Source organism: Myotis myotis, unplaced genomic scaffold (assembly GCF_014108235.1).
Source record: "Myotis myotis isolate mMyoMyo1 unplaced genomic scaffold, mMyoMyo1.p scaffold_m19_p_10, whole genome shotgun sequence".
Taxonomy (NCBI): Eukaryota; Metazoa; Chordata; class Mammalia; order Chiroptera; family Vespertilionidae; genus Myotis; species Myotis myotis.
In genome coordinates this window covers 12336664-12357587 of record NW_023416314.1, presented here as the reverse complement: position 1 = coordinate 12357587, position 20924 = coordinate 12336664, and the positions used below count along the sequence as shown (strand labels likewise).

Sequence of the window (20924 nt, the reverse complement as noted above, 5' to 3'; positions counted from 1 at the left end):
CATGCATATGTACATATAAACCATATATGTAGCAATATATAGGGAAATAGATTCTTTACTTTAAACGGCTTAATTTCCTTTTCCTTTCATCTCTTTGATATGAAAGTTACATTGTACCTATCACGATGTTTTAAAATACTAAAATAAAAATTTCTGAAGGACAGGGTGGTTAAGAGCCACACGAGAACTGAATGAGGTCCCCAACACCTAACCTTAGATTTTCTTTATTTACTAGAGGTCTGGTGCACGAAATTCATGTGTGTGGCGGGAGGGGGGAGGGTCCCTCAGCCCCGTCCATATCCTCTGGCAATCCCAGACTCCTCAGGAGATGTCCAACTGCCAGTTTAGGTCCAATCATCCCTGCAGGATCGGGCCTAAACTGGCAGTCGGACATCCCTCTCACAATCTGGGACCACTGACTCCTAACCACTCACCTGCCTGTCTGCCTGATCACCTCTATCCACTCTGCCTGCCTGCCTGATTGCCCCTAATTGCTCACCTGCCTGCCTGATCACCCCTAACCACTTCTGCCTTGGCCCCCACTGTTGTAGCTTCATCCAGAAGGATGCCCAGAATGATGTCCGGAGGTCGTTAGGCTGTCCGATCTAATTAGGATATTACACTTTTATTATTATAGATTTTTTTTTTAAATCCTCACCCAAGGACATGTTTCCATTGATTTTTAGAGACAATGGAAGAGAGAGGGAAAGACAGATATCGATGTGAGAGAAACCCATTGATTGGTTGCCTCCTGCCCGAGCCCTGACCAGGGCCCAGACCAGGAAGAAATGTGCCTTTGACTGGAATTGAACTGGGACCCTTCGGTCTGTAGGCCAACGCTCTATCCACTGAGCCAAACCAGCTAGGGCCACCTCACCTTGGGTTTTAGATAGCCATGGGGAAGACAGGCTGAGTAAATTCCCAGGGCTGGTGCAGGGGAGGTACCCACGTGCTCCGCAGTGCACATGGATCTTCTCCACTTGGCAGAACCATGAGAGGAGAGGCACAGGACTCCCCTCAGGTCCTGAGGTCTCCATGTGGAGATGCCTGCTGCGCCTCCAAACTCCAGAGAGAGCGGAGGGAAGAGAGAATAAAGCCTTAGTTCCATGAGATTCGTTTACCTGGAAATATTTTAATGACGCAGAATTTTTACAATTTTCTTTTAGATCCTCTGGAATTACAAGCATCCAGATCTAAAAACACACCTACTCCAAGAAACCCAACACCCGTTCCCTCCCGGCTGAGCTTCAGATCCTCGTTTGCTTCCCTGTTCTCATTCAGAAAACCCAGGAAGGACACTTTAAAGCTTCAGTCGCTGGGACAGAAAGGGTGAGTCAAATTCAGGTCATGTGACAGCTCATTAGTTACCTGATCCCGGAGGCCGGCAGCCTGTGTGTGTTCAGAATGTTAATGTTTGCTCCCAGAATTTAAATTTAGATACTAACGCAGGAAACAGGACTTAGCTTGCAGAGGGACAAAGTCCTTATGAAACTTGGCTCACCTGAAATCCCACTTCTAACCAACTGCACACGTCCCAGGTAATAATTACTGACAATTTTCCCACTGCTCCAAATGCCTGGTCTATGCCTTGGTCCGGCAGATATACTCAAATCAAAGCAACTTCTTCCTGGGGGAGTAGGTGTGTCTGTGGTGGCAGAGAAAGATGGGGCACGAAATGAGCATTAATGAGATAGGCGAAGAGACCCCGGGCAGATCAGAACCATTGGGATGCTGTTGCCCAGAATTTAAACTTCAGGTGAATGGGGGCAGTGGGAAGCTTTGGGAGCAGTGGAGGCACAGCCCCAGATGGCTCCTGATTTAGATCGGCATAAATCAGGTCTACTTGACTCATATTGCTGGATTGTTTTCTGAAAAGCAAGCAAGACTGTTTGCTTCCGAGCAATTGAGCTGACTGCTAAATATTTTCAGCAAGCCTTCCTGGTTAAAGAGCTTCCCACCCTCTTAAGGTGTTGGCCTGGCGCGTGGTGTGTTCCGGGTGTGCGTCCAACCATTAAGAGTGCATTGCAGTGCTTCGGTAAAAGGTGTTAGAGGTCACTCTTGCAGAGAAACAGTAGGCAGCCAGCAGCTGGTGGGGGGTGATGAGGCTCCTGGACTCAGGAGACAGTTCTGTCCCCTCCTCTGGGGTGGATGGAAGGCTCTTTGCTCCTAGCTTTCACCGGAGGCTCTTTGGTCTTTGATGAAATAAGAAAGAGCTGAACAAGATGTAGATTTACGTGACTGTCTCCACCAGAGTCACTTACAAGCAAATTCTCTTCAAAGAGGTGAGTCGATTTGTTGTTTTGTGTGTTTTTTAAAATGTTTTAAACATCAGTCATTCTCTCATTTGGGAAATTAAAATGGAGGAGTATTTCCTTTGTAGCTAAAATTTCTTTTAAGGAGAAATCATCCTATGTGTATTGTAGCTGGGACTTGTGATGTAATCTGTGTTTTAAGTGATTTTCTTTTAAGGCAGAGTTTTATATTGCTGAACAATCTAACATTAGCAAACCAGGAAAAGTTGAAAAACCTGTTAGCTCTATGGACAAGTTATTTCCAAGCTCAGGTTGCAAGTTACTGGAGAAGGGGATCAAAGAAGATAAAAGATCTATGATCTTCATTCTGGGTGGCATGTGTCTTTGTTATACACCAAACTGAAAAGAAAACTGAAACTCCTGCAAAATTCTGTTTAGCAACCATCCTTCTCATCTACCAAAATGACGTGTAGCTTTCTTTTAACCAGATGAACTGAAACATGTAACACAGCGTGCAGAAATTAAACAGATTTTGTCATTTTTAAGTGTACACGTGTGCTTAGCTTTAAATATATTTTACTTTTTAATCTTTAAATATATTTTACTTTCAAAACATAATTAGGAATAAATATTTATTAGTTATGCTGGTGCGAATGTCATGAAAGCACTGTTTCTGCTCCTAAGAGGTTTCAGAGATAAAAATGTAAAAATATGTCCTTTTTATTTTTAAATATCAGTTTGACCTAACTATTTGGATATAAATCCTGAACGTGTACAGTTAAGGAAGTGTTTTCCTGTGGTAGGAATATCAGTTCCAAGGGGCTCTTTACCCTTAAGTAGAAATGAACTTTCTTTGGCAGTTCCGATCTTTCTAAATACAAAATCGACCTCCAAAATACAGACTCTGGTTCAGGAGCTGCTCCTTGCCTCTGAGTGCAGCAGGGGAACTGGCACAGGGCCCCGGCGACGTGCAGTCATTCGCGGCCAGTTTTTACTTGCTGAAGTCATCAAGGTTTGACTTTGTCACACTCCTTGCTCTGGAGAACAAGTCAGCAAAGCAGTTTATAGGATTTTGCAAATCACAGAAGGAGAACCAGCCTCTCAAGACAAAATCCAGCCTTCTGCTCAGCCCTAAAAGAGTTGTGTATCAGAGAGATTTCTTTTCCTCTTTTAAGGTATGGCTTAACTGAGCAATGACACTGGATATGGGGGTAACACTCCCCATGGCGGGGGGGGGGGGGTAAGGGGGTGGGGGGAGGGATGAGAATGGACTTTATCATTTTACCAGATATGCTTGTTCCTTCTAGAAAGGCCCAGCCAATAAGAGCAATGGCATTTTGAAGCTTTGATTTCCTATTGTCAGTGCATGAAAAATCATGGCAACACAGTGACCTTGGGAATTGATCAGAAGGCAAAAAGTTCTGTCATTTCTGCTTCAAATAGCACCAGTTTCGCCTCCAAAATCTATGCACTTCCCATATCACTCCATTATTATTTGAATCCTATATGGAATGGTCATACAGGACCCTCTGTGACCCCCAGCCCCAGGAAAGAAGAAAAATATTTTCCATTCATGTTTTATTTATTGCCGGCCAATCCATTTGAGAAAAGCATGCATGTTTAAATGTATCTTTCCCCCGGCATTTCCTTGTAAGCCGTACCTCCTCATGTCTTGCTATGGGGCATCGAGAGCCTGTGGCATATAGTGCTCACCCCCCACCACAGAGTGTCAGTCACTCCATTTGCCCCACAGATTCCTTCCAGAGTTCGACAAGTCACCCTCAGTGCATGTCATGAGCTTACAAATGCATGGCTGCCAGTGGCATCTACAGCTGTTCCTTGCTTATTCCAGACCCCAGGGGGTTGCAGAGGTGCCCTCCCCACCATGAGTAGGTGGTGTATGCGCCTCTCTGTTTCACGCTCCAACATACTGCAAATAAAGTCGCTCCTTCAAGGGGGCCACGCCCTCATGTCCACACACATTCTCAGAGCTGTGCAGCCATGTGGCACCAGCCCATTATGCCGTGTGTAGGGATATGGACTTTGGTTCCCTGCTCTTTCCTCTGTTGTAATCCCAAGGGCTGGGCAAAGTGCAAATACAAGAGAATTAGTTCACAGGCTCATGTACAATTAAGCTTAAGATCACTTCTTTCCTTCCAGGGCCATCACAGTGCTTGGCATATAGTAAGTACTCCCTCCTTAGCGAGTGATAACTGCTATCCTGGAGTGAGTGTATGCATGCCGACTACCCTGTTCCTTTAGGATCATTTTTTCCCCCTTGAGATGCAGAGTTTTGGTGGATCCAGCCAGCCACGCCTCAGACATGCCCAAATTTGCCTGATCCATAGGGTGTACACAGCTTAGGCACTCCAGCTGCAACCTCAGTTTACATAAGCAAAAAGTTCAAGTATTATTTTGGAAAACTTGAAAGGCAGATTCATATTTTCCTAGATTCTGGTTGGTTGTTACTTTATTTTCTCTTCCATGCCCTACAGATGTCCTACTGTGCTCTCTCCCCCGCCCCTACTTGAGTGCCTGTGCTTGCGTGGAGCACAGACGTCTGAGACACCCAGACTGAAGAAGTGAGAGTAAGGAGCTCCTTCTTAGGAAGGGCTCCACACCAGGTGTGGTGTCCACAGACGAACAGCGGGTGTGGAGACAGCAGGGCGAAGCAGGACAAGCGGAGTGGTCTTGAATTTCATCGCTGGGTGGCCAGTGGTTCCCCATTGATCTGATTGATCAGTATCATAATCTCATCAGCAATTTGAAATTAATGGCAGCCCTGGCTGGTATGTTCAATGGTTAGAGTGTCTGCCTGGTCAAGGGCATGTACCTGGGTTGCAGGTTCACTCCCCACCCCACCCAGTCGGGCGCGTGTGGGAGGCAACCAGTCCATGTGTCTCTCTCACATTGATGTTGCTCTCTCTCTCCCCCTCCCTCCCTCCCTTCCACTCTCTCTGAAAAAGCAGTGAAAAAAATATCCTCAGGTGAGGATTAACAAAAATAAAAAATAAATAGAAATAATGACAGATAATCAGCCCCCAACCTTCAGACGCTGATTAAGAAGTTCTGAAGTAGGGCACAGGGATGTTTATTTTTAGTTTTAGTTTACTTTTAATTCTGCAGGACGTTTGGATGTTCATTCAGGGTTGGGAACGACAGCAGCAGAGCTTCCTACTCCCTCTGTGCTAAGGGCTGTCAGAGTTCTTGGCGTGGGGGCCAGCAGCCAAGGCGATAGTTTGTCTTTCATTTATCAAGCTTTTGCCAAAGCCCTACTCTGGATCAGATACGATGTTTAGTGTTAGAGATAAAATCGTGGAAATAAGGCCAATCTCCGCCTGGAGGGCTTTGTAATCTAGTAGGGAACACCAGATTGCTGCCTCTGGTTGGGCAGGAGGTGCACCGCATCATGTTCTCTAGGACGTGCCAACCACATCAGGGTCATCGTGGATTCGGGTATTTATTATGGCAGTTTTCTGGCAAATGACAGTAAGGATCTTGAGGAAGGGATGCCCTTCAGAATTCACACAGGGATACCTTCTGACCACCCTGCAACCTGGGTGACAGCCTGGTGTACTGACGACTATGGTAGAATATGGCGAGTGCTATGGTGGATGCATGGCATTCCTGCCATGAGGACATATAGGAGAAGCACTTAGCTCAGACTGCAGGATCCAGGAGGCTTCCTGGAAGAAGAGAACCAATGTTTGAAGGACGCGGAGGGCTGAGCTAAGCAAGTAAGAGTTGGGATGTTGCACCGGGCAGAAAGAATGACACAGCAAAGATCCGGAGACTGGGAAAGGCAATCATCTGGGTCACTGAAGTTCAGTGAGCCAATATAATAAGGTGAGACTGATAGGAGATGGGATGGGAGAGGATTGCAGAGTCCAGGACAAAGGGACTCACAAGTGCAGTGCTAAGGAGTTTGGACTTGATTAATGTGGTAGACAGCAGGGAGCCATAAGTCATGTTTTAAAATAATACCATTCTTTTCCTTAATATATATGTTATATATGTTTCTTTATTTTATGTATATATGCATATATAGCAGACATAAATCACCCATGACTCACTGGACAAACACTAGTATTTTGGTGTATTTCATGCATGTGTGTGTACATATGTATGTAATTTTTTCATTGATACTTTTTTTAAAATATATTTTATTGATTTTTTACAGAGAGGAAGGGAGAGGGATAGAGAGTTAGAAACATCGATCAGCTGCCTCCTGCACTGCCCCCCCTCCCCCACCACTGGGGATGTGCCCACATCCAAAGTACATGCCCTTGACCGGAATCAAACCTGGGACCGTTCAGTCCTCAGGCCAACGCTCTATCCATTGAGCCAAACCTGTTAGGGCAATACCTGACTCTTTAGCAAGGGGTACTGACCTCTTTTCCCTTAGGTTGTCAAATTAATAAAAAATGACAGCAGTCAATATAACAATAGCCACCTGGTGTGCATGAATCAAAATTATACCTATTTTTGTCAGATCAGCAAAAAATATAATATTTTGAGGGTGTGCAACAGAATTTTAGTAATTAGTTTATGTGTGCCATGAGATGAAAAGGTTGAAAATCACTGATGTAAAGAATGGATTGATTAGAGCAAAACCTGGAGACAGAAAAACAGTTAAGGGACTATTGCAATAATAAAAGCAAAAGATGATAAAGGTCTTAACGAGGGAAAAGGCAGGGAGATGTAGAGATGGGGTGGTTTTGAGAGGGATTTCTGTGTTTGAATCAACAGGATCTACCCGACCATGAGACAGGACAGAGTGGATGTGGAAGGAGACATGCAGGGTCTGAACTGCCTGTGTTCACCCAGGTGGAGGTCTTCCATGGGCAGTAATTAGAGCGTGCCCACCAATACTTCGGGGAAATGACCCAGGGCTTAAGTTAGGGAAGAATATTTTTTCAAAAGAATGTTCTTGAACCCTAGCCGGTTTGGCTCAGTGGATGGAGCATCAGCCCAAGGATTGAAGGTCCTGGGTTTGATGCCAGTCAAGGGCACATACCTCAGTTGCAGGCTCAATCCCCTGGTCGGTGCACATGCAGGAGGCAATCTATGTGTCTCTCTCACATCAATGTTTCTCTGTCTCTGTCTCTTCCCTGTCCCTTCCACTCTCTCTAAAAATCAGTGGAGAAATATCCACTGAATGGGGATCTCTGAATGGTATCTGCAAAGGGATAGAGACAAGAGAGAATATTTTGGAGGAAGAATACATTTCGTAAGTCTAGCATACAGGTACCTATAGAAGGATGGAGGTTTTCTAGGGGACTCATCAGATGAAAGAAAAGCCTAGTTGAGATGTTGGAGTATCCTATCTAACAAAAGGATATTATGCAAATTAACCGTCACTCCATCACAAAGATGGCGGCACCCATAGCCACAAGAGGGCGGCACCCAGTCCCCTCAGCCCCTCCGCTGGAGTGTCCGGTCCTGTTAGCCCTGCTCTCTGGGATTCACCTGCACCCGGCATGTTCAGGGGAGGCAGCTGGGAGCAGACAGATCCTGGGTGGGGTAGGGAGCAAGCGGGAAGGGAGGAGGTCAGGGCGATTCATTCCAATGGATCTCACTGCAAGGCTTCATTCAAATGCAGAAAGCTCTCCGGTGACGTCAGGGCCTCGGACCTCGCCTCGGGCTTCTCTGAGTCACCCACCCTCGGGCCCACAGCTCACCAACTTCAGGGAGGGAGGATGTTTGAAAAACCGGCCTATCTGGGTGGAAAAGAGGGCGGAGGCATCCCTCTGTTCGCTTCTGTGTGTTTTCTCTTTGTAAATCCAATTTTTGCCTTTTGTTGTGGTTGTTTTCTACACTCTAAGGGTGACCTGGCTTTTGATCGCAGAAACAGACGCCTCTACAGTTTCACAGCGGACCTCATGGACAGATTCTGTTGCCTCGCCCTCAGAAACCAGCAGGTGTATACGTCGTGTTCACGGAAAAACATGCAAACCCGTAGAGAACTTTTATGAGTTTACTTGAGCCAAACTGTCCACACTTGCCGGGAAGCAGAATCTCAAGGGGTTGGGACAATGCTCCGGAGAATGGCTGTTTTTTTGCTTTGTTTTATTCATTCTTCTTTTTTTATTTTTTATTTAATATATTTTCATTGATTCCCAAGAGGAAGGGAATGGGAGAGACGGAAACATCATCAGTGAGAGAGAATCACCAGTCGGCTGTCTCCTGCACGCCCCCAACTGGGGATCAAACCCACAACGAGGCAAGCATCCCACCTGGCTGTGGAGAGCCTCTGGGTCGCAGAGAGCCTCTGGGCAGTGGGCACGGAGCGGCCAGGCCTCGCAGAGAGCAGAGAACCACAGGGAGTGGGCCTGAGCTATCAGGGCTCCCAGATTGGAGAGGGTGCAGGTTGGGCTGAGGGACACCCCCCACCACCACCACCATGCACGAATTTCATGCACCGGGCCTCTAGTACCTTATAAGATTTTAAGTAGGAAATTGATACTTATCGAGATTATATTTGCATTTTTTAGACAGATTTCTCTAGTGATAGGAAAGAAAGGATGGAGAGAAGTCCAGGAGAGAAACTGGGAGTTTGATATAAGAATGAGTGGAGTTGGAAAAATGGGGATATAAGTGAGAGATCTTTAAGACATGGCATCAGTAGGATTTGAGAGTAAGTGCAGAAGATGAGGTAGCTTTGTAAACCTTGAAATCACGAAGTCCAGAGGATTTTGCCAGCATAGCTTTCATGATACCACTGTCGCTTTTATTTCCTCTATGAACAGAAGCCATTCACATCAGAAACATAACTTTTAGGAGGCCCTGGGGGTGGGTGCAGAGACTCTGGGCCTCCAAGCCAGCTGAGTCCTGTCCCCTGCGGCCTAAATCCACAACCTCACACAGTTTTGCACACCCTCAGGGAGCATGCATCCTGAAACTCCTCCATGGCACTCTGTCCCAGGCATCCTCTAAAGTCGCACCTTCTCCACCTGCCACTCTCAGAAACTGACTCCTGCCCCCTGCCCACATTTTCATCCCTCCTTTTCAATCAGACTGGGGCCTTGGGAGCTGGGGAGAGTGTGGAGCTGTGTGGGTGCACGGGAAGGCTGCAGCCCCTCGGGGCTCTGGAAAACTGTTTAACAATCTGGCCGGTTCTCCTGGCTCCTGAACATTTGAATTACTTGCCCATTCCCAGCCTCCCTTGCTCTTTCGCATCTCCAGGCTTTTGCTCTGGCTGTCCGTTGTCTCTCCTACCAGTTTAGCCCTCATCTTCTCCCTGCCCCCTTCCCTGTTCACCCCAGGAAGTGTTCCCTGGCCCCTCTGCATTTTCAGCGCATTTTACTAACATCTCTCTATTGTCCTTACCGCATCTTGGCTTGTATTTGGGCTCCTTAGGTATCTAATCTTCCCAATTATAAATGCTCTCAGAGAGCAGGGTCCCTGTGGCAGTGGGCCGTGTTTCCTCCAAAGCACTCAAAATGGTACCAAGCAGGTAGGAGGCAGGCAAGCTCAGTAAGGCTGTAGGGAAAGGAAGAATTAAAATAAAAGCAGTATTTAACTTATAAATATTATTAATATAGAGCAGTGATTTTCAACCAGTGTGCCACAAGAATTTTTATAACATGCAATACCTGACTATTTAGTCAGGGGGCACCGACCTCTTTTCCCTTAGATTGTCAAATAAAAAATGACAACAGCCTGGCTGGTGTGGCTCAGTAGTTGAGTGTCAACCTATGAACCAGGAGGTCACAGTTCAATTCCTAGTCAGAGCACATGCCCGGTTGTGGGTTCAACCCCCAGTAGGGGGCGTCCAGGAGGCAGCCGATCAATGATTCTCTCTCATCGTTGATGTTTCTAACTCTCCCTCTCCCTTCCTCTCTGAAGTCAATAAAAAAAATTTTTTTTAACCACAACAGACAACACAATAGCTGTCCTGTGTGAATGAGTCAAAATTACACCTATTTTCTATCAGATCAGCCAAAAAGACATTTTTGGTGTACCACAGAATGTTAGTAATTAGTTTATGTGTGCCATGAGATGAAAAAGGTTGAAAATCACTGATGTAGAGCTTGGGCAGTGTCTCCTACCTTCTCTGTACCCCCATCTCCTGGCCTGTGAAAGGGGAATAGACATAGTACCCACTTCATGAGAGTGATGTATTTAAATGAGTTAATATGAGCATCTGCGAGAGCACTGTCTGCACATAGGCTAAGCACTCAACAAATGTAACCATGTTGCTATTACGTCTCATGCTGTGTTCAAATATGTAATTTCTCCTCGACTCCCTGGGTGACAAAGATGTAAAAACATCCCTCCTAAGCGATCATAGGAAAAGATTTCTGAAACTTTTTTCAACAATGCACTAACTAAGAAATCTACAGAGCAGTAGAAATACATCTTCTCCAGATAACAAGGTATAATGGCAGATGGCTGTTGATTTTCCTCCTGGTAAAAAAGTTAGGCACTTCTTCAAAGAAATTATTTCAACTTCTTTCCACAGGTGTGACGGCCACACGGGAGCTCCTGTGTCTGTGAGGGGAACTGCTGTGGTAAGTAACTGGAAACGTAAGGAATTCAGAATTAATGTAATCCCTGGTTGGCTACCTATTTCAATAGGATTCTTTTTGGCTCAGCGTTAAAATTACTTAGGAAACTTGGATTTCTCCTAGAGAGCTCACAGTGTTCCATGCGTGGTTGGTTTCCCGTTGGCTCTGGCTCTGCCAAGCAGGAGCGAGGCCACTGGGGGTCCACTCTCACCACCAGTGGCATCTCCGATACTTTACCACGTGTCCCTCCCGTTTAGGGCTAAAGCGGTGGGCGGAGGAAGAGGCAAGAGGCATCACCGCCACTTTTGCAAACCCATGTGGGTCTGGGCTGGACCTTTTTGGGTACGATCATCATTCGTATTCAGAGAGGAAGCCACTGATCAGTGGGATGCTTTGGGCCGGAACAAGCTCACAGGAGGGTACAGTCCCCACATGACTCTCCACCAAGGGCTTAGATGGGAATCTATCTGTGTGCTCCGTGCTTATAAGATTGAAAAGCGGTACATCTTCTATTTCTTGTTTGTTCATGGTCCTCACTTTGGTTCTACACATGCCTGTGACTGTCTGAGCCACTCGTGTGGTTTGGAGCTGAAAGAATGAGAATTTTGGAAGAGATCTTAGAGTGCAGGAGGAGGTAGAGGTATTCTTCAATTCATTGTGGTCTTAGTAGTCTTACCTCTCTTGTTTTTGTTTGTTTGTTTTTGCAAAAAGCATGGGGGAGAATTCTGGTGAGGAAAGCATATAAACAGAGGTCCTTTGAAAACAAAGTGAGCCCCTTTTCCCTTCTGAGTAATGCTGCTTCGTTCCTTCTTTCTGGATGACACTGAACCTTGTCACTCTCCTTTATATGCTTGAGCCCCAGCCAAGACACCAGCACCAGCTGCCATTCTCAAAGATCATTTCAGTTAATCCCCAGAGGAACTGTGCCAAGTCCCCATTTGAAAGATGAAAAAACGGAGGTTTAGAGAATGTAAAGATCATGCTCAAGGTCAGTGGTAGAGTCAGGGTTAGAAATGCTGGGTCTCTGTAACTCCCAGGCAGAAGTTAACGATGCCTACAGCGGCGTCAGCCCCCAAGCCCTGTGTGCCCATGAGCCCTGGGTGCTCACTCCCTGCAGACTCTCCGTTAACAGAGGAGCAGTGGACTGAGGGGGCACACACAGAGCTCTGCTCCCTAAGAGGCAGAGCCTGCTCCAGGATGCTTCTGTGTCCGCGCTCTTCCTTGGAGAGAAGCGCTCAAGCTCACTGGCCTCTCCCATCTGAGAGCTGCGGCCTCGGAAGCAGATGAGGAATGTAAAAAAAAATGCAAATGCCTAGAAGTTACAAAACAGTAGAGCCAATTTGGAATTCTCGGGATTTGAAAACCCAATGTGGGGATTAATAGATTTCTTTCTTTGGCACTGTCAATTGCTGCTTGCATTTAACTATTTCATTGCTCGTAGCGTGTTGATATAAAAGGTCAGAACTGGGAAAATACATGCAACTCGCACCCCTGATTGTTGATCCCAGTTAATAACTTTTATAAGAAGTAGGAGGGAGAAAATAATAAAACTACTGTCTAAAACCGGGTGGGGACCATCCAATCTCTGGGGTGTATAAGGCCCACAAAAGCATTTGGTCTGGCCCTGCCAAGCCATTAGGGGTGAGTTAATTAAATGTTTGACCAACTATAGCAGGCTCCTTTTTAAGTTGATAATTTTGTATGGCCCCAGAATGACGTTATAAATATCCAAATGACCCTTAGCAGAAAAAAGGTTCCTCACTCCTGGTCTAAAACAAAGGTTTTGTATGATATGTAGGTTTCCATTATTTATTCATGGAAGCTCTATCCCCTTAAGCCTGCAGGAAGCTGGAAGTTGGCTGTTGATGCCAGAGGGATTCTTGCTAAGGTTTAAGGTAATGAACTTCCCATTACTTGGTTGGCAACCTGGCAGGAATGGTGCAAAGAGGATTCTGGTATTTTATAGGAGACTGTGCTACATTATTAGATAACCTTCCACTCAAAATAGAAGAAAACTGCTATTTAAACATTTTGCTTCGGTTTAAAAGAAACAAAGGGTTTGAGCTAGCCGGTTTGGCTCAGTGGATAGAGCGTCGGCCTGCAGACTGAGGGGTCCCGGGTTCGGTTCCGGTCGGGGGCATGTGCCCTGGTTGCAGGCGAGTCCCCAGTGCGGGGTGTGCAGGAGGCGGCTGGTTGATGTTTCTCTCTCATTGATGTTTCTAGCTCTCTGTTCCTCTCCCTTCCTCTCTGTAAAAAATCAATAAAATATATTTTTAAAAAAAGAAAAAGAAAAGAAACAAAGGGTTTGAGAAAACAGAGAGAAATTTAGAGACATGCAGCTCAGAGTTGCTCGCACCCTCAGTGCTATTGCCATTTGAGGCTGGATAATTCTCTGTTGGGGCTGTCCTGTGTATTGTAGGATATTTATAGTATCCCTGGCGTCTACCTACTCGATGTCCATGGTTCTCCACTCAGTTGTGACAATCAAAAATGTCTCCAGCCCTGGCTGGTGTGGCTCAGTTGGTTGGGCATCGTCTTGTGCACCAAAATGTTGCCAGCTCAATTCCCCGTCAGGGCACATGCTCGGGTTTTGGGCTCCATTCCCTTGAGCAGGAGGTAGCCGATTGATGTTTCTCTCTCTCTCCCTCTCCCTTCCTCTCTTTCTAAAGCATCAACAAAACTATTTTTTTTTAAAAAAATATCTCCAGAAATCGCCAAGTGTTCCTTAAAGAACAATTGCTGTCAGTTGAGCTCCATCTCCTTACAGGTGAGAAATCCAAGGTCAAAGTAATCGATGAGAATAGAAACAAAACATATGGCCTTGGCCACTTGATCACTCCTCAGATCTGAACCAATTTTGGCGGGGCCTACTGTCAGGTAATATGTCAGCTGTGGGATCCTAGAAACACACCTCCAATGTACTTACCACTCTGGGCCAGTGTGGGCTCCTTGCGGCCAGGACTGTCTGCCCACCTGTGTGTATGCCCACGGCCTGGCACAACCTGAGCACTCAGAGACTGAAAGAAGAAATGAATGAGTGGTGGTTTTCAGCCACAAAGCGCGTTGGTGAATTTGACCTTTGCCGGAAAGCAGACACAGAACAAATTCAGGAACGTCTTGGAAAATTACTTTGTTGACTGTACCAAGGCATTTGATAACATCGGCGGGCTTAGACTTCTGCTCCAACAGCTGTTCTGCAGGTTTGTCTGCTCCAGGAAGTTCTCAAATAGTTTAAGGTTACTCTGTGACAGGTTTGTTTGTCTCGTCATGTCAGAATTGCAAACTATATCAGTAGAGTGCATTGGGTTGCTTTTAAAAGGCCTCATGTTGCTCACATGTGATTCACCATGTTTGAGAATGTCACTGAGATCCTAAAAGCCAGCATTTTGAGACTCTGGCCTCTAACCCTGTGGGACATTTTTCTAGCTCATTGTCAGTGCTCCAGGAAATCTTCTGAAACCACACAAGAGTAGTAATGACTAACAATACGGACTTACTAAGCGCAGGACACCATTCCAAGCTGTTCTACAACTATTCATTCATTTCATCTTGTGAGGTGGGGGTTTTGCTGCTGCTGTTATTATAATTTTTCCCCCATTTTACCAAAAAAAGAAACTAAGGTACAGAAAGGTGTGATAACTTGCCCAAAGTTATACAGCTATTAAGGGGCAGAGCCGGGACTTGGATCTCTATGGAACTCATGTGTTTAACCATTACACTTTCTCACCTCGGACATGCTTTTCTGAATCCTAATGTTATAAATATTCAGCATCTCCACTTCGTAATAATGTGTACTAGAGATTTTATAAATGTAATTTTCTACCTTGGCATATTGTAAATCAGCCCATAATGGTGGGCATGGAGAGCATGAAATGTTTAAAGCAAAGTTCCTGTCTTCAGAGAATTTACCATCTAATTGAAGATTTGTACATGAGTAAAAGCAACAGAGTAGAAAGAACAGGGTTAGGGATCAGATCCAGTGAGTGTGAGTAGCCAGTGCTACCATTTATTATTCATATCACTTACCCAAGACTCAGTTTGTTCATCTGCAAAATGGGAATGATAATCCTTACCTCATTCACAAATTTGTTCTAAGGATTAAATGAGATAGGTTATTTTGAAAGTGTATTGAAAAATGAACTTAGGAGTAATTTAAGAGTTGATGAGAATGTAAACGACTTTGCTGTGACATAATAGCTATCATACCAGAGGCGCATACAAATATACTGTGGTCATTCATTCTTCCTGGGAGAATTGGAGAAGGGCTCACAGAGACCATGATATGTGAACTAGACTCTGAAGGGTGAGCTAATATTTTCCAGGAGGAGAAGAGAAAGAGCGAAGGCCAGGAGCAGAGACGTGGAGGCCGAGGAAGATGTGTGCAGCATTTTAGAGAACTGTGTGGTACACTCAGAGCACGGGGCCCTTGAAGAGAGTTGGGGAGGGAAAGGCTTAAATCAAAAGCTGGAAAATTATTTGGTCAAAATTTTGCTGCATAGAGGTGTTTCAACCTCATCTTCTAGGCCAGGAATGGAAAATACACTTTATTTTTTATGGCAGCCTCATGGCATGGAACATTATTTTGGGGGGGATTCTGAGGCCAAAATTGAGCCCTGACAGGAACCGTGTGCTTTGGGCCCGGAGGATGTTACCTCTGCTCTGGGTATCGAGAAATTCCAGGTGTTGTCCAGCGGCTCTAAGACCTGTGCTTGGCCTCGGAAGATGCCTATCGCTAGGGTACAGGACACTGATAAGCTAGTAAAAAGTAGTGAGAGGTGATTCAGCCTGGGCTCCGTAATCCGACAGCCTGGAAATGAATCCTTCCCACTACCCCTGCGACCTGAAGCAAGTGACCTGACTTCTTGCAAACACACTTTTCTCAAAGTGGGAAAAATAATAGCACCAACTGCACAGAGTTGTTAAAATAATGAAATAAAGTAACCCATATGAAGCCCTAAGCACATTGCCTAGAATAATTAGTATATAGTTGCTGTTGCAGCTAATAATAATACCTCACATACAGCTTAAGCAAATGGGGTCCCTAGGGCACTGGTAGAGTTCAGTCTTCTCTGTCTGATGCCTACCACTGACTAGCAGTTAATTTAAAAAAAAAAAAAATTTTATTGATTTTTTTACAGAGAGGAAGGGAAAGGGATAGTTAGAAACATCGATCAGCTGCCTCTTGCACACCCCCTACTGGGGATGTGCCCGCAACCAAGGTACATGCCCTTGCCCGGAATTGAACCTGGGACCCTTGAGTCCGCAGGCTGATGCTCTATCCACAGAGCCAAACCAGTCAGGGCTAGCAGTTAATTTTTTACGTTTCATCACTGGAAAAAAATTCTTGCAGAATTAAAGTTGAGTGTAAGTAAATTCTCCATATTTTATCTTATTCATATAGTTTAGATCTCTCTGTGTTAGAAGCATTCTTAACATGTTGGGTGAGCAGGGTTGGTCTTGAAGTAGAGGATCTGGCAGACATATAGCCAAAGGAGGTTATTTGCAAGGTCTCTAGGTGGTAGTAATCTTTCCCAGGTTAAAGGGGTTCATCTTTTTACCTGAGCCCTTGGTTCCTATATTTTCATTTTAATATATATTTTCATTATAAAGGGTTGTGATCCAGGAGGCCACAAGAGTGTACTCTGGTCTACATAGAGGAAATCTGACATTTGTGTGGGTGTTAAAATGGCGGAGATGCCCAACTGGCATGGCTCAGTGGTTAAGCATCAACCTATGAACCAGGAGGTCATGGTTCAATTCCTTGTCAGGGCACATGCCCGGGTTGCAGGCTTGATCCCCAGTGTGGGGCATGCAGGAGGCACCCAATCAATGATTCTCTGTCATCATTGATGTTTCTATCTCTCCCTCTCCTTTCTCCTCTGAAATCAATAAAAATATATATTTTTTAAATGTATGAGAGACAATGAATTCTCTTAATTAGATGTTCCTAGTCTGTACCAACTACCAGACTGCAGATTTGGTAAGAATGGACTTATACGATGCATGACAATTGTTATTATCACAAATGAAGACTTGGAGAGACAGTAGGAAGGGCACAAAAGAGAACAATGTCTTGATGCAATTTTACAAAGAAAAGAATTTAGCTGTAACTGATCTCATTTCTCAAATGATTAGCTTCTGGTTTTATTACCTACAGTTGGTATCTCACTAGTTATGTTTTGCTTCTAACGTTTGTTCACTTCTGAATTTTATATTAATGTGTTAAATTATATGCAATGACCAACATATTATGATTGGATTGTTTCTTATTAATAAATCTTCCTTGTATGCATTCAGTTATGGCTTTCCCATAGAACTAAATGCCACAAGTCAATGAAATTTGGGCAGGGCTTCTATAATAACTGACCTAGATCTTGAGAAAGAAAACAGGCGGGAGTGAAAATACTAGATTGTGAGGAATGTAGGGATTAAGGGAACCTGAGCTTTAGAACTGGACAGACCTGTGCTGGAGAAGGAGAGAAGTTGGAGTTTTGGAAAGATTACAGATTTGTGCTGAGGCTTTCAGAGTGAGATGAAATGTAATAGTGAACATCAAATGGGAAGGGAAAACTTGGGAAAGGAAAGGAGTCAAGAGGCAAGGACTGGGTCGCAGAGGGGACTGAAAACAAAGACGCCAGAATGGTTCAGGGATGGGTGCAGGATTAGCTGAGGTGGAGTCAGGAGTGACAGAGCCAGTTTGGCAGAGGAAATGCAAATGGAGTTGTGGCGCAAGAAAGTGAAGGTGTGGGAGTGGATAATTCCCCCAAGGTTATGAGGACAAATTAAGCTTGAAAGTAGGGCAGTGATGGGTTTGATGAAATCAAAATAAACATTTGCTAGTAAAGAAAGCAACGTTAGCTCTACATCATTCTCCTAAATCCCGTAAAGCTAGCAATGATTTTTGAAAAATTTTACAAGGTCATACTTTTCAGCACCTGGGTTTCCAAACTATGAATCAGCATCTTGTGTCTTTCTGGTAGGGTCTACCATTCTGTGTGAACTCTTTGGATAAAAGTACTCCTTCCCCCCGCCCCCCACCACCACATCCATCAAGTTATTTAAAAAATAGTTTATTGATTTTTAGAGAGAGAGGAAGGGAGAGAGAGAGAGAGAGAGAGATCCATACATTGATGTGAGAGCTACTGAGCTACACAGGCCTGGGCAAGTTCACAAAATTATTTTTTAAATTTAATTTTTTCCATCACCTTTTGTCCCCTCTATGCCCTCTGCCACCGCCATCCACCTCCCACCCCAGAAATCACCACACTGTTGTCCATGTCTATGAGTTCTCTTTTTTCTTTTTAGCTCCATCCCTCCTCCCTTTCCCCAACTGATCCACCACCACCACCACCAGAGCTGTCTGCCAGCTCTCTCTGAGTCTGTCTCTATTTTGCTTGGTAGTTTAGTTTGTTCATTAGACTCCACATTTGAGTGAAATCATATATATGGTACTTGTCTTTCTCTGACTGGCTTATTTCACTTAGCATAATGCTCTCCAGGTCCATCTGTGCTGTCCCAAAGGGTAGCATTTTCTTCCTTTTTATAGCAGAGTAGTATTCCATTGTGTAAATGTATCACAGCTGTTTCATCCACTCATCTATAAATCTTGGCTTTTCTAAATAACACTGAAATGAACACAGGGATACATATATCTTTTCAAATTAGTGGTTTGGGTTCCTTCAAATAAATTCCCAGAAGTGTAATCACTGAGTCATAAGGCAGCTCCATTTTTTATTTTATTTTTATTATTTTTTGTTAATCCTCACCTGAGGATATTTTCCCATTGGGTTTGAAAGAGAGTGGAAGGGAGAGAGGGAGGGAGGGAGGGGGGGGAGAGAGAGAGAGAGAGAGAGAGAGAGAGAGAGAGAGAGAGAGAGAGAGAGAGAAATACCAATGTGTGAGACAGAGACACATCAATTGGTTGCCTCCCACACATGCCCGGACCTGGGCCAGGGATCAGACCTGCAAACCAGGTACATGCCCTTGACCAGGTATCGAACCTGTGACCCTTCGGTGCAGGGACCGACATTTTAACCACTGAGCCACACTGGCCAGGGTTCCATTTTTAACTTTTTGAGGTAACTCCATACTGCTTTCCACAGTGGCTGCACCAATCCGCATTCCCACCAACAGTGCAAGGATGTGGAGAAAAGGGAAGTTCACAGATCTTAAGGTCCACTTCCAGCTTCAGCTAACCACCTCTTGATAGAATAGGTACAGTGTTAAGAAATCTAAAATTCTAGCCATTGGGGCCACGGAGACAATACTCCCAACTTAAAAGAGTTCAATTTCTTTCCTGTTTTTGAAGAATTTCCCTAAGGTTTGTGTAGTGCCGTTTAAGTTTGTAGGAGTCTTTGGCAGAGAAAGACTCAATATCTTGCCTGAAGACTCATAGTAAAAAGAATTGACATAGGTAAGGAGAAGTTTGTGATCACTTGAAAATGACAGAAACAACAAAACACTATTAAGTTGAGGAACAAATGTTAGAAAAATTGATGGCAGTCCTTCGAGTAGTACTTTTAAGCAATGAAAATTTCTGTGGGAATATGTGAGTATTCTGTCTACAGAAGTTCCAGAAAAATAATATTGCATTTTCTATTTTAAAATCAGCAGGCAAAACGATACAATTCACCTCTGGAAAACCACCCAGTGGGCAGTGCATTTGCGCCCAGGCCAGCAGGCATGAGGGAGGGAAGCAGTGTGCCCCCGTGGGGTACTTCTGTGCTAGACAACGAGTTTTTCCGAGGTAAGTCTATGCATTAAATCCTCTTTGCAACTCCCTAAACTAAAGCAAATAATTACAGTTTATATGAAAATCCTCAAAACATATCAAACTCTACTTTATTTTTTAAACCCTCTTGTTTACCTTACTTAAAGAGGATGCTGTTATATGTTAGTAACACAAATATTAAAGACTCTTAAGTTTAAATATAATCTAAGCAAATATTCTCGGACCAAGGCTGATAAATCTATGGAATGGTCATAACGTTTAATATTTAACCTCAGATGAAAAGGAAATGCACCTTTAGGAAATGTATCAATAAAGTTTACTGTTCTTAGTAAGCTTTTATTGTTACTGATTAGGACCTACCTAAATGCACTGTGATGAAATCTAATTGTTGTTAAACAGTTAACCTTGTACGATAGATAGCAATAAAGAAAGAGATTCCAAAAGTACAACCCACGCATGGATGCTATTATTATGTGAACATAGCTCGCCTTTACATAGGTTATTCTGTATCAAAAGAAGCCTGGCCACTGGAAAAGTAACTCTGAAGTCACCCCCGGCTTCACTTGCAGAACTAAATTCAATTTGCAAAGGGCAGTGACATCACCTAAGCCCTGTAGTTGGGACAGGTGAGGGGGTCAGTGAGAGGCACCCAGCTGACTGGCAACCTGGGGACCCCTTCTAGTAAGATGGTTCCCGGCAGACAACTTGCTTCCGAGGAAAGAGACCCAGAGGAAAAAATCTGTTTCAGAAAAGGGTTTTGCTGGTAGAGGAGAGCAATGGTATATGAAATGGAAAAAATGACTTCGCCTCTCTGGAAATAAAGAGGAGAAGCAGAACAGGATATTTGAAAAAAGAAAAACAAAACACCTCAAGAGTAGTTAGTAAAACAGCATTGCCAGTTTGGGATTCTATGGGGATCTAAGGAGTGGTTCCCTCTGAGGAGGATTCCAGGTGATTTTACCTCTTTCGTTATTCTTTCCTGTATGTTCTGTTATAGCCACCTATTGCTTTTATAGTCAGCAAAAGACTTTATTTCAGGAAAGAAAAACTACGAGCAGCTTTAAAGGGAGAATAGCATTCAAAGAGATTTTGTTATAATTATTTCAAAGGCAGATTATGTTACTCATTACATAGTTTTGGGTTTTGTTTTGTTGTTGTTGTTTTTGGAGTATTTCCTTTTTTGCCCCACCTATAGTTTGGCATTGCTTGGTTATTTTATTTGTGGATATGTGGGATAAATGATTTCAGAGATGAGATAATTTTTTTTTTCATTAAAGCACTGACAGGATGATTCCCTGAGGAATTCCTTAGTTACAGATCGTTAAGGCTCCAGATCAGTTCTTCTACTGGCTGTGCAAACTTAATAGCACCAACTTACAAATAATACAGGGTAGGGGTGATCCAGAACAGAGGCCCCAAACCCCTTCAGCA

General features: G+C 44.3%; 1 protein-coding gene across 5 annotated transcripts in view; it reads left to right on the top strand.

Annotated features, from left to right (window-relative positions):
* EXPH5 (exophilin 5) overlaps positions 1 to 20924 on the top strand; it is a 73920-nt gene that overhangs the window by 43177 nt on the left and 9819 nt on the right. For 2 of the 5 annotated variants that reach the window (XM_036324515.1, XM_036324516.1), the window contains exons 3-5: positions 1167 to 1329; positions 10717 to 10765; positions 19373 to 19508. In XM_036324515.1, coding sequence (XP_036180408.1) covers positions 1167 to 1329; positions 10717 to 10765; positions 19373 to 19508 — 348 coding nt within the window. Of the gene's footprint in view, positions 1 to 1166; positions 2283 to 10514; positions 10631 to 10716; positions 10766 to 19372; positions 19509 to 20924 lie in introns of those variants that run through there. The other 3 variants (XM_036324519.1, XM_036324517.1, XM_036324518.1) reach the window with 3 other exon arrangements.